General features: G+C 42.5%; 1 protein-coding gene across 2 annotated transcripts in view; it reads right to left on the reverse strand.

Moving 5' to 3' along the window:
- Positions 1 to 678: 678 nt before the first annotated feature.
- Positions 679 to 13,768, reverse strand: part of vstm2l (V-set and transmembrane domain containing 2 like) — a 68,881-nt gene continuing 55,791 nt past the window's right edge. For both annotated transcript variants that reach the window (XM_039767353.1, XM_039767352.1), the window contains exon 4: positions 679 to 1,308. In XM_039767353.1, the coding sequence (XP_039623287.1) occupies positions 985 to 1,308 (324 nt within the window). In that variant the 3' untranslated portion in view covers positions 679 to 984. The remainder of the gene's footprint in view (positions 1,309 to 13,768) is intronic.

The following is a 13,768-nucleotide window of genomic DNA, read 5'->3' on the forward strand; positions in this document are numbered from 1 at the left end:
TAAGATCTGAAGAGGTAGGGGAAGTGATGGCGAAGGTGACAGGGATGAGAACGGCGCCCGTACGCATGCGCCGCCCTGCTCCTGAGAGTTGTTTCTACAATAAAATAAAATAAAAAGAGGAAGTAAAAATCATCACCCCGAAAGCGGACAGTAGACATCACGTAGTGTATGTGTACCAACTTTCAGGTCAAACGGTTTGTGAGTTAAAATCCTGGACAGCCACTGTAGCGTATTACACACACACACACACACACACACACACACACTCTATATAAATATATAAAACACATAACGTGGTAGCATTCTGTGTGCAGCCCTCCATGTGTTCATATAGTTTGTGTTTAAATACCCTTTTTCTTCTCCTCCTTCCTCCTCCTCACAGAGCCACCCCGTTGATGTCAGGTCCTCCCAGATGAAGCTCAGCTGACAGTTCGGGCTCCCTTTCAGAAGGCACCCCCAGACACGACGCCCCGTCACTTACTGGGTAAGTGTGATCTCTCAAAGGGAAGTTTCTTTCTCAAACCTCAAATATACAACACAAATTGCACATCATCCTGCGTGTTTTTTGTTTTTTATCCGATTTTAATACCTAATTGTTTGTCCTGACACTTTTGCGGCCCTTCAAGGTAAATCAGATTTGCGTCGCACCACTAGGTGGCGCCTGCAGAACAAAAACACTTTTTTTTTTTTTCTCTTTGCACTGTTAGTGTCGTAAAAATACTGCAAGGGTGCAACATAACATGACAAGTTTGATTTGCTCCACGGTGAGTAATGAGAGATCTCAGGTGAGGTGACCTAACAGCGTGATGTCTGTCCCTCTTTGCTTCTGTATAAAGTCCCGATGGTTGGTGGCGCGACTCCTTCACTGACAAACGACAAACATTTTTAGAAAGACCTTGTTAAACATGCACTCTTTTATACAATTTACAAGACTGGGGTGGCTGACTTGGCTGGCCTGAAGTGTAGCGGGGGACGGGGGGGTCTTTAGTCACTGCAGTCACTGTCATAGTGCCCCTCCACCGATCTCTTCTTCAGTTCCCTGTCCCCTTTTTGGTGGCTGTGTGCCACCAGTTGTTTGCTGCGGTCGGCGGCCGAGTTCCCCCGTCCTTGAATTTCTTGCAGGTGTAGGGCGGCGGCCCCCTCGGAGGTTCGGCTCGGCTCCACCTGCAGGTAGGCTCGCACTTTGTGGTGTCTGGCTTTGCTGTCGCTGAAGTCAATCACGCGGCACTCGTAGGTCCCCTCGTCGGAAGGCTTCACGCTGGACAGACGCAGCTTGTGGGAGATGTTGCTGCCGGCCACCTTCACAACCTGCAAAACATGGGAGAGAAAGAGCAGCGTCATTTTATGTGACATCTGTGTCTGGTCATAGTTAGAAGAAGGAGCCATATTGAATGAAGACTATGGAAGAGCTTCTGGCAGTATCCAAGAAACAAAAATAAACTATTTAAAGCTCAGTCCACATGTTATAAGCCTTCCCTTGGCCGCAAACAATTGTCACTCCTGGAATTTTCCTTGGTTGTGGTTGCTATGCTTGTTTGCCAGTTTGGCTCATTCATCGTTTTTTGCTCCTGCATCCTTATAATATTTAAAAATTGCAGGAAGTTAGTCGAGATTTCTTAGGGCATAATTTCCCACCCCAGTCTATCTGGTTTAAATTTGTGACTTTGAAGCTTTTGCCATAATTGTGGGCTGTATGCCTGCCACTTGAGTTTGGGACCAGGCTGTCTAAGGAGATGTGGTGGGTTTTTTATTTTCCGGAGGCTTGCGCCTTATTTTTTAAAACTTAGAGCAGGCAGGAGGCCTCCCAGGAAAGAGCACTAGGGATGCGATGTGTGATCTGAGGGGATCGATAAAGTATAGAGAAGGCTGGACTGTGTCTTTGCGGACGGGGGGGCTTCGTGTATAAACAAGTGCTGGCACACAAAAATGTTGTGTATACCCGTTTCCACGCTCACTTCGAGAGGCATAAAAACTAAACTTGCCGTAAATCTACGCACATTGTCACGGCAGCCTCGCACCTTGCGTACGCACGTTTCTGCTTAGTTTGGCAAACAGACAGCGCCCAGCGTTCAAAGCAGGGCTTCTGTTTCTGTGTGGTTTCTCGTTTCTTTTTTAGATTCGCATCCAGGAAGTGGGCTTTACCAAATACATTGAAATGAATTGCATATTGTTTTCAAATTTAAATTAATTGATTGTAATCATTCTATAACAATACTAGGGGTTCCCCCCCTGCTCGCTTCGCTCGCCAACCCCCGGTTTTCGTTATTCCGGATACACACTTTTTAAGATTTTTTTTTCTTCTTTGAATTGTTGCCATTTCATTAGCTTCACTTTTATTTCAGGACTTCTGTAAAAACAATACCGTGAGATACGAGTTTAATTCGTTCCCTTACCGAGCTCGTAAGTCAAAATGCTCGCATCTCAAATTAGTTTTCCCCATTGAAATTAATTGAAATGAGATGAATTCGTGCCAGCCACCACAAAACCACCCCAATTTTTTGTTAAACGTTTTCAACATAAGAAAAATGTATTTATAATGAACAAATATTGTATACAAACAAAATAAAACCTAATACGTAAAAGAGAATCTAAAGAAATAAACAGATGTTGGCGAAGCCGATTAGCATATTGTATTATTTTTTTCTTTCACTTCGCTTTTGCTTAACTTAATTTTCTTCTTCACTAGTGTATTATCGTAGTATTTCCCTCTGCTTACCCTTTACCTGTTTTCTCAAGGCTAAGTGTTCTCGTCAAGTTCGTTATCGGGTTGGTCTACTGTTGCACTTTAAGATGAACACACACACACACACACACACACACACCCCCTAACCACAACAGTGCCCTATGAATGACACACACACACACACACGCTGATTAACCCTTAGCACTTTAAATCACACAACAGCCTGTCATTCAGCACTTCAAGAGACTTACTTATTTTCGACACAAACAACATACGATGTTTTAGTGATATCTCAGACCTAAATATTACTTTTGGTCTACAAGAATACATTTAAACATACAAAGACTCCGCACTCTTGACTATAGGCCATTTATCAGCCAAGAAGACCTTCTTTATCGTATTGTCCCTGACTACTGAGTGGCGCCCTCACTCTCAGCCTTATAAACCTCGCAGCACAGAAATAATGGCTGTCACCAGGTGCTCAAAGAAATCTAACTTATTACTTCAATCACTCCAGACATTAAGACAAAGCCTACAAAGTTAAAAGCAGCATGGTATTTATTACAAGAATAATAATAATACCACTGGAACAAAGAATACTAGAAAACAGTTACTGATAGGAAAGTCTGAATATATACAGTCTTTAGAAAAAGTTACAGATGACAAGGATGAATGTCCCAGGGAGGCGTTTGATTTAGCAATTGATGTTCATGATGCCTTTCTGACGACCAATGCCATCTTCGTCCGTACCTCTTCTTCTTCTTCTTTCTCAAACCAAGGCATATTTATTATGAAATGTCATGCCTTGGCTTCACAACACATGCACCCGATTGGCTGGCTGTCAAAATGGTTGATGAATTTTGCTCCCCAGGTAATAAAGTTCTTTGATATTGCCTCAGTTTTCCTTTCCCAGGCCATAAACCCAATTGTTGACCCAGATGTCCATCCATAAAGTAATCAATAGCCTGAGGTATCAGCTTAGGCTTCCTTTCCCAGGCTGCAATACCAAATTCGCACTAAGCTATGAACAACTGTTATAAAAGTAAAGGGAGTAAGGGTAGAAAACCTGCTTTGATTTGTCTTAGTTCATCTGTTGTCTTGTCTCGAACAAAATATAATGGAAACCAAAATTTCATACACCATAACAACTAGTTTTTTTTTTCTTTTTGGCCACACTTTCGTCACTTTCATTCGCAGGGCGTTTCAATAGAAGCCTGTCCAAGGAGCTTTGTTTAGTCTTCCCCTTTAAAAAGTTTCTGAAATGAGTTAAGCGAGTGTCATTAAATAGCGCGGCTGTGCGATCAGTTGCAACTTTTTCAGGGTGTTTCTTTTCTTTACAGTTCGAAACTTTTCCCCACATTGCAAACACTTCCTTTATCTCACTTTAAGAGAGAACCTCCTCCGCGATACCGATCTCCTGCAGAACCTCCGTATGTTGCTGCATCTGTAGTTCCGACAACTCCTTCGTTGTCAGTTCCTCGGAATGTGCGGCGACAAGCTCTTTGATGACTCGTTTCTCGAATTTTGGCTCATAACTCAAGGCAAAAAGATCGACCAAGTAAAGACTCGTACGTCGGGGCACTCATATCTCAAGGTACCGCTGTATTTGGAATCTTTCGAGTCCCAACGTGCCGAGTCTTTTTAATGAGGTCAGTGAGACGTGTTTAATAACTTTGTACCATAATTCAGGATGGGTTTCTCTGTTTGGAATTTCAGCGCAGACAACACGATCTTCTTCATCATCGGCAGGTAATCATTTATTTTGCAATGTAACCAATAAATGCATGTGAGGTAAACTCCGTTTCTGAAATTCTCTCAAAGCCCTACAATATTTCCATTCTTCTGACATATCACCAGAGGCGTAGCTTGGGTTTTTAGCGCCCGAAGACAACTGGAGATTTTGCGCCCCCTCCTGTTTGCCAGAATGCAATGGGGAAGGGAAAGAAATTTTTAAAAAATGTATTTAAAATAATAGTATTTTTAGAAAAAAATTTCATATTAGTCTCCGAAAATGATAACGCCGCCTCTTGTTCTTTAAAATCTAAATCTGTCATTAGTTTTTGTAAGAAAATATTTGTTTTCCGCATTTAAAAATTATTTTAAATAAAGTATATAGCAAATTAAAAAGCAAAATAATTATATTTCTAAAAACTGCATTACAGTGATCCCTCGCTATATCACGCTTAGACTTTCGCGGCTTCACTCTTTCTCGATTTTTTTTCTCATACACGCTTACGTCACTACGCATGCGCTGTCTGAGAACTTTTATCTAAGCCCTACGATGGCTCCTAAATGTGCTGCTTTTTCTAAGCCTTCTGACAATAAAACTAAGCGCCGGAGGAAGATGCTTGCAATCCAGGAGAAGGTGAAACTCTTGGATATGATTAAAGATGGCAACACCCTACAAAAGCCTCCTCACGCATATGAAAAGACAGCGCCAGCAACTGCCTATCAAGATGTTCTTCAGCCGCGCACCCGGACACCCACTGCCTACTCCTAGTACTTCTTCACTGAAGACAACGACGCACCTGCTGAAGATACTGCACCACCTCTGAAGACTCCTACTGAGGTCGCTCCTTCATAGGTTAGTGGTTGTGTGCAATTAAATGTACAGTACAATAATCTACTATAAAAAAGTGTTCAGGATTGTCCTTCCGTCCCGTGAGTGCAAAGCGTAGCGGTATTCCACTTATCACAGACTTACTACTTGCGGTACGAAGCGACGCGATGTGAGCAGAGTTCTGGTGCTGTCATCGTTCCCTTGCTTTTGTGCGCGATGCGCTGGAAAAATAGACAAAATGATATCTCTGGAAGTAATTAATGTTGATGGAGTACAAACGCCTCACCGCGTAGTAAATATCAGGGGAGATGGTGCTTGCTTATTCTCATCTATAGCTTATTTAGTGCCTGAAACTCCGTCTTTAGCGGTACAGATTCGGGCTGACGTTGTACGACTTTGGACAGGCACTTGAGGGGATAAAAAAAAAAACGTAGGTTTTCGGGAGATGTTATGAATGGGCACTTTGATGTTCTCATTCCCTACACTTACATGCCTGATGTACACATGGAGCGCACAAAAATTGAGGATAAAAGTCGGTCGCCTTAAAAGGCGAAGTGCGCCTAGTAATATGACATTTGTAACGTCTAATATGTCTTATTTTGTCTAATATATTGGGTAATACGAGTGTAATGGTGACTAAAGGGTGTTATTTCATGTCTAGAGGGCTCGAATAATGCTGTTAAACGTATTTAGAAGGTCGTAAACAGGTTTTCTATACTCTAACTGCGAAAATATTCGATTTATAAATAAAGAATCCTACTTCGCGAAAATTCATTTATCACGGTAGAGTCTGGAACGGATTAACCGAGATAAACGAGGGTTCACTGTACTTACAATTTATTCGTATGAAAATATGATGGGGAAGCGTCTAGACTTTTGCAGCCATCTACTAGAATACTTCATCACGGCCCAATCAATTTTCTACAGCGCTTCATCACTTTTTCCACATTTTCTTATGTTACAGCCTTATTCCAAAATGGATTAAATTCATTTTTTCCTCAGAATTCTACACACAACACCCCATAATGATAACGTGAAAAAAGTTTACTTGAGGTTTTTGCAAATTTATTAAAAATAAAAAAATTGAGAAAGCACTTACCAAACAATAATAAAGTGGCAAGAATCCCCAAGATATTACAAAAAAACGCAGCTAAATTACTAAGTAAACCGTTTAACGTAAAATTGATAGCATTAACTTGAAATCTTCGCTTAACAATAAACACGACGTTACAGTTACATCACAGCGCAAAGAACAATAGTACCGCTGTGTCTAGACGTCCAAAGGTCGGACTCCAAATTTCATTCTAAGAATTATTTTGAGGTTAATATAGAAAAGGAAAACAGTTCAGCTTCCGGAAAATTCTCGTCTGTTTTCATCTGGGCCAATTTCAGGAATGGGCCTAATGCTGCAGCATCAATAGCACCCACCTTAATCCAGCCCTGATTACAACTTCATTTGATTGCACAGTAATTAGCAGAATATAAAAATAAGTAATCAGATGCAGCATTTATTATTTAACCAATTCTTTGTGCTCCACCCATTATTGAAAATGATCATTATATTCACAATTATGTTATTTTTGAACCCCTGAAAATCGGGGAAAACCAGGTTTGAAAGCATCTGTCATTCCTCATAACAATATTTTAGTTAAACTCCTTAAATTAAAGCTGAAAGTCTACACTTTGGTCACATAAAAAGTGCCTTGTTTCAAATCCATTATGGTGGTCTACAGAGCTAAAGTTATGAAAATACTTCTGGACCTGACTAAGTTCCCAAGTCCATTAAGATACACATTTTCTATTTCATTTTGCACATTTATGGACCAGGGCGGCACGGTGGCACAGTGTGTAGCGCTGCTCCCTTCCATTTAGGAGTCCTGGGGTTCGCTTCCCGGGTCCTCCCTGCGTGGAGTTTGCATGTTCTCCCCGTGTCTGCGTGGGTTTCCTCTCCACAGTCCAAAGACATGCAGATTTGGTGCATTGGCGATCCTAAATTGTCCCTAGTGTGTGTGTGCCCTGCAGTGGGCTGGCGCCCTGCCCAGGGCTTTGTTCCTGCCTTGTGCCCTGTGCTGGCTGGGATTGGCTCCAGCAGACCCCCGTGACCCTGTAGTTAGGATATAGCGGGTTGGAAAATGACTGTCTGACTGACATTTATGGACCTTTTTCCCATGTTGTTATCATGTTAGAATTGTATCTAAATATTGGAAAATAAGGATTTCATTTGGTGGTTGGGTCTTTTTTTTTTGACATGCATCATATTCAGTGTTTGAATGAATGAACGAGAGAGAGAAGAGGTTGGATGATGTGGAGATAGTGAATCAGGAAGTGCAACGGATTACAAAGAGGGAAGTAAGGACAGTGATGAAGAGGATGAAGAATAGAAAGACCGTTGGTCCAGATGACATACCTATGGAAGCATGGAGGTGTTTAGGAGAGATGGCAGTGGAGTTTTTAACCAGATTGTTTAATGGAATCTTGGAAAGTGAGAGGAGGCCTGAGGAGTGGAGAAGAAGTGGACTGGTGGGCCGATATTTAAGAATAAGGGGGATGTGCAGGACTGCAGTAACTACAGGGGATAAAACTGATGAGCCACAGCATGAAGTTATGAGAAAGAGAAGTGGAAACTCAGTTAAGAAGTGAGGTGATGATTAGTGAGCTGCAGGATGGTTTCATGCCAAGAAAGAGCACCACAGATGAGATGTTTGCTCTGAGGGTGTTGATAGAGAAGGATAGAGAAGGTCAGAAGGAGTTGCATTGTGTCTTTGTGGACCTGGAGAAAGCAAATGACAGGGTGACTAAAAGGAGCTGTGGTATTGTATGAGGATGTCGGGAGTGGCAGAGAAGTACGTAAGAGTGGCACAGGATGTGAACGAGGGGAGTGTGACCGTGGTGAGGTGGGATTACACCAGGGATCGGCTCTGAGCCCTTATCTCCAATGGTGATGGACAGGCTGATAGATGAGATTAGACAGGAGTCCCCGTGGACTGTGATGTTTACTGATGACATTGTGATCTGTAGAGATAGTAGAGAGCAGGTTGAGGAGACCCTGGAGAGGTGGAGATATGAGAGGAGAGGAGTGAAGGTCAGTAGGACCACCAAGACAGAATACATGTGTGTGAATGAGAGGGAGGTCAGTGGAATGGTGAGGATGAGGGAGTAGAGTTGGGGAAAGTGGAGGAGTTTAAATACTTGAGATCAACAGTACAGAGTAATGGGGATTGTGGAAGAGAAGTGAAGAAGAGAGTGCAGGCAGGGTGGAGTGGGTGGAGAAGAGTGTCAGGAGTGAGTTGTGACAGACGGGTATCAGTGAGAGTGAAAGAGAAGGTCTACAGGATGGTAGTGAGACCAGCTACTGTATGTCATATGGGCTGGAGACGGTGGCACAGGAGACAGAGCTGGAGGTGACAGAGTTAAAAACGCTAAGATTTGCATTTAGTGTGACGAGGATGGACAGGATTAGGAATGAGGACATTAGAGGGTGAGCTCAAGTTGGACGGTTGGGAGACAAAGTCAGAGAGGTGAGATTGCGTTGGTTTGGACATGTGCAGAGGAGAGATGAGGGGTATATTGGGAGAAGGGTGCTAAGGATAGAGCTGCCAGGGGAGAGGAGAAGAGGAAGGCCTAAGAGAAAGTTTATGGATGTGGTGAGAGAGGACATGCAGGTGACTGGGGTGACAGAACAAAATGACGAGGACAGAAAGATATGGAAGATGATGATCCGCTGTGATGACCCCTAATGGGAGCAGCCGAAAGAAGAAGAAGATATTCAGTGTTTGAACCTTAGCCATCTCAGTATCGACACAATTTTGAAAAGCGTTGATGAATCACAACTAAAGTTAGCAGGTGGGTCTCGAGTTGTTGGCCTTATCAGCGATCCACACCGGCTTAACATGCAGCACTCAAGGGTTTTGGGGGGCTTCAATAAGGGGGGGGGTAGGGGGGGATGTTGTCCCCAGGTGGTAGTCCCGTGTTTGAAGCCTCATTGAATCTGTGTGCTGGAAGCAGATGCTCTCATTATTTGAAACCTCTTAACAAAGGTAAACAAAAAAATAAGAAAAGAGCGAGCCTGTAATTATCTTTTTTTTTTTTCCATTTTATTCAGGAGTTTTGTGCCTCAAGTATGCAGCTGTGGTAATTTTGCTTTTTATGGGCTGCCAAAGAGCTCCCTCTACCACAAGACGGGTATGGAAGAAACACACCACTACAGGAAAGAAAGCTATCAATGGAGAAAATGCAAATCCATATGAAAACGAGCCCAGTGTTGAGACTGAAAGCAGACGCCTTACAACTCCGGTGAAGTTACGGCGGTTGGGGTTTGTAGGGGCCTTTGGTATGAAAAGCTACAACTTCATTATGGATTGGATTGGGAGTTCTGACAATACACGCTGTGACCATTTGTTATTTATTGTGGCGAGGATGAAAAAGCGAACAATTGCATATTACTAGAAATGCGGAATTGGCCTGAAGTGGCTCGACCAGCTGACGAATGAAAATCGACGAGTTTTGGTTCATGATTTAAACTTGATGACTGATAGGCTCAACTTGTACTTCAGGTTTTGGCTTGATCCTCAACTCTGTTTTGTTTCCTTTTCCTGATCCTTATCGATGAGTCCACACACATGGGCTCAACAACACAACTCTCCTTAATAACAAAGGAGAGGAGGGAAACCATGAAACCTCTGGCTTCTGGAAAGACCAGGGGCCTCATGTATAAACGGTGCGTACGTACAGAAATGTAGCATAAGAACATTTCCACGTTCAGATCGCGATGTATAAAACCTAAAAAGCCACGCACATTTCCACGGTACCTCATACCCTGGCGTAAGCAAGTTCTGCACTCGGTTTTGCAGACTGCATGCACCCAGCGTCAAAGCAGTGCTACTGTTCCAGCGTGGTTACCCTTTCTTTCTTTTTCAGATCCACATCCCTGACGCGGCTTTATAAATACACTGAAATTAACTGCATATCGTTTATTAGTGTAATGCATCCGATTGTAATTAACCAGTAACAATATAATGGTCCACAGAAAGGTCACACTATTCCAAATACCATAACTGCGTTAGTGTTGTTACTCTCACTGCACCACTCGGAGTATTTATATCACTGTATCTGAGTGTGAATCACAGCAGCAGCTGATCAGAAAGAGAATTATCAGCATACAGCATCAAGCACACGCTGCCTCGGCCATGCTGTCTACTGACCTGCTCTCACACGACAAACGCTTCAGAGCCTTTCCTGTACGGACCTCGCGGATCAGAAAGAGTTTCATCCCAAGAACGCTAAACGCACTCCATCAGTCCATCAATTGCTCCTTGTAGACCTGTTAGTACTTATTAGTACAATCACCTCACTGTAAACTTGCACTTCAGTTATAATATCGCACAACCTGCGCTACTGTATAAAGCGCACATTTACGTATGAAGACGATATCATTTTTAAGATGAAATGCGGCAAAATATGTTGATTATATTATACAGATAAAACTTTAACTACACGGTGCCGCAGCGCTAGCTAGTTCAGAGATTGTTCCTGCCTCACGCTGTATTCTTGATGGTGCTGACGCGACACTAGAAGCATAGATGGACAGAATAATTAAACACGTACTACGAAGATATTTCAGTGTTCCTTAAAAGTTTTGTAGAATCGGCATTCTATGATTACAGATGGCTTAACGTCTCTTACAGAGCTGATTGTGTGACGACTGGGTATTTGGGGAAAGAAAAGTAACAACAGGAATTGGAGGTTAGTATGTTTGAGAAAGACAGTACTGCTACAATAAAGGTCGCACACGGCACAGCAAGCATCGTGCGTGAGACAAGAACAATCACTGCGCCACCATGTGTAATAACGTGCTTTAACTCCTATCATCATGGAAATGATATCACGTATACATCTCGGTATTTTAATTATTCAGAGAGCTGTAATATCACGAATGTCATGGATTCTGTGTCCTGTCGGAGGAAGAGAAAGCAGAAGCACTTAGTGATTCACACACAGAGCAAAAGATCAAACACAAAACGAAGCATTTAATGTGCTACTTTACTTATGATGTGATTTAAGAAACTGGTTAATTAAACGATTTTAAGATGAAGTTTATGATGTTCTACTTTAATAACAAAATAAACTACGTGATTAAAGTGGAAAGTTCGTGCTTTTTTCTCACTTTGTGCTTTTTTTTTGTCTGTACCCTAAGAAGCTTTCATATGACACTCAAGACGGTGGGCTACGACTCGCCTTTTCACGGCGACTTTGATGTCGGACAACTTTTTTTTTATTTCAGACACAGTGCAACTTTGTGAATGTGAGCTTTCGAGTTTCTCCAACACACTATGTCACTCGATCAACTTCCTTTTGTTGTTTATTCCACGGTTTAAACCAACTAATAGTACGTTTTTCTTTGCCTCCACTCGATATTCATTTATTTCCCCCCGTGCTTTTGCCATTGTCTTTTCACAGAGCGCTGAGCTTAAGGGCTATTTATATTGATTTGCATATTCAAAGAGGCGCAAGTCTGGGAGGGGGTTTGGGGCGGGGCAGCAGGCGCGTGCACGTGTGTTACTTTTCACACTGACCGGGATTTATGTAGCAGAAGAACGTGGAAGTTGGTGTACGCACAGATTTACGCATCTGAATTTTCTGTGCATACGCACATTTCTGCTTTTGTTACAGTGCGAGTTTTACACACGCGTTATATTTGAGGTCCCTGGTGTTTTGAAAAAAATGTGTCTCAGCTGTTCGATACTCCCGACACACAAGGGATCACCAAAGGTTTTCACTTAGGCAGCGGTTGTCCATCCTCTCTTCTGGATTGCTTAGAGCATTCGGGACATCTTGACATTTTATTTTACAATTTGAATGTGTTTGCATTGTGTTCTCAGTAATATGTGGTGAAAGGCGTGGACAGTTAGTTGTTTGTGGTAATACAGTGGCTTGCAAAAGTATTCGGCCCCCTTGAACTTTTCCACATTTTGTCACATTACAGCCACAAACATGAATCAATTTCATTGGAATTCCACGTGAAAGACCAATACAAAGTGGTGTACACGTGAGAAGTGGAACAAAAATCATACACGATTCCAAACAATTTTTACAAATAAATAACTGAAAAGTGGGGTGTGCGTAATTATTCAGCCCCCTGAGTCAATACTTTGTAGAACCACCTTTTGCTGCAATTACAGCTGCCAGTCTTTTAGGGTATGTCTCTACCAGCTTTGCACATTTAGAGACTGAAATCCTTGCCCATTCTTCTTTGCAAAACAACTCCAGCTCAGTCAGATGGACAGCGTGTGTGGTTGTGCGTTTTTCAGATCTTGCCACAGATTGGTGTAGTATTGTTTGAATTACCGATCGAGTTGGACGTGAGCGTAGTCACTCAGTCCAAGGGCGCAGTTCGAACAAGGTGACATGCTAACATCAAGTTTATGTACAAATTGGGGAAATCAGCTTTAGCGGCACAATTCTCAGAACTTTTTAACTGCTCCTGACAAAACACTTTACGACAATGTGAGGTTTCTGACTCTTTTAGGACCCCCCAAAAACAACAGGACGACACGCCGAAGCGGAGGACTGCTTATCCATTGCCAGGGCAATCGCTGAGCAGTTGTGGAAACAACTACGAGCTGATCGAGATCATGCCTGATGTGCCTGCCACCGATCGGTGATGCAAGGAGCATTTTAAATGCAGGAGACAACAACAACATTTATTTCTATAGCACATTTTCACACAAATAATGTAGCTCAGCGTGCTTTACATGATGAAGAAAAGTCAGAATTAAAATTAAAAGACGGTATAACTTGGCCACTGACCTGTGTCTATGTATAGGAGGGTGGTAGAGTAACCCTGCTGTTCCTGTTTCTAGTTGAATAAAGCTGGTTTGGCTAAAATACGGAGACTTGGCCTCGTGTTTTGGGGTGCAAGACAGCGACTCATATGTCACAACCGATTACAAACTTATAGTCGTTGCTTCTAAGTAAGATTATGAGCGTCTCTAACTGATATTGCTGTGCTCCAGTCAGCTCAGACTCAGTTGGTAAGGTAAGGCAGGCAGTGAGGGCATGGTGGTTAAAACTTTGGACTTCAAGCCCTGAGGTTATGGGTTTAAATCCCACAGCTGACACCACGCAACTATAAGCAAGTCACTTCACCTGCCTGTGCACCAATTGGAAAAACAGAAATGTAACCGGTTGTATCTTAGATATTGTAAATCCCCTCGGATAAAGACATCAGTCCAATAATAAGTAAGCAATATAGAGCGGGGTCTCCAACACGTCGCTCGCAAGCTCCCGGTAGCTCGCCAAAGGGTTAATGAATCCTACATAAATTTGAAAACTCGATTAGTCTAATTAAGGGTGGGCGATCTTTCTAAAAAAATCAAATCACGAACCACAATCTGAATTGCAATCTCTCTTTTCAATCTGGCAGACACTTAAGAGAATATCCGGACTCGAAGACCTCAAGACCTCGGTAACACTTTATTTTAAATATCAAACAAAGTTGAATTCAATTGTTCTGTTGTTCGCTAGCT

This window comes from Polypterus senegalus, chromosome 10 (genome assembly GCF_016835505.1).
Source record: "Polypterus senegalus isolate Bchr_013 chromosome 10, ASM1683550v1, whole genome shotgun sequence".
NCBI classification, from domain to species: Eukaryota; Metazoa; Chordata; class Cladistia; order Polypteriformes; family Polypteridae; genus Polypterus; species Polypterus senegalus.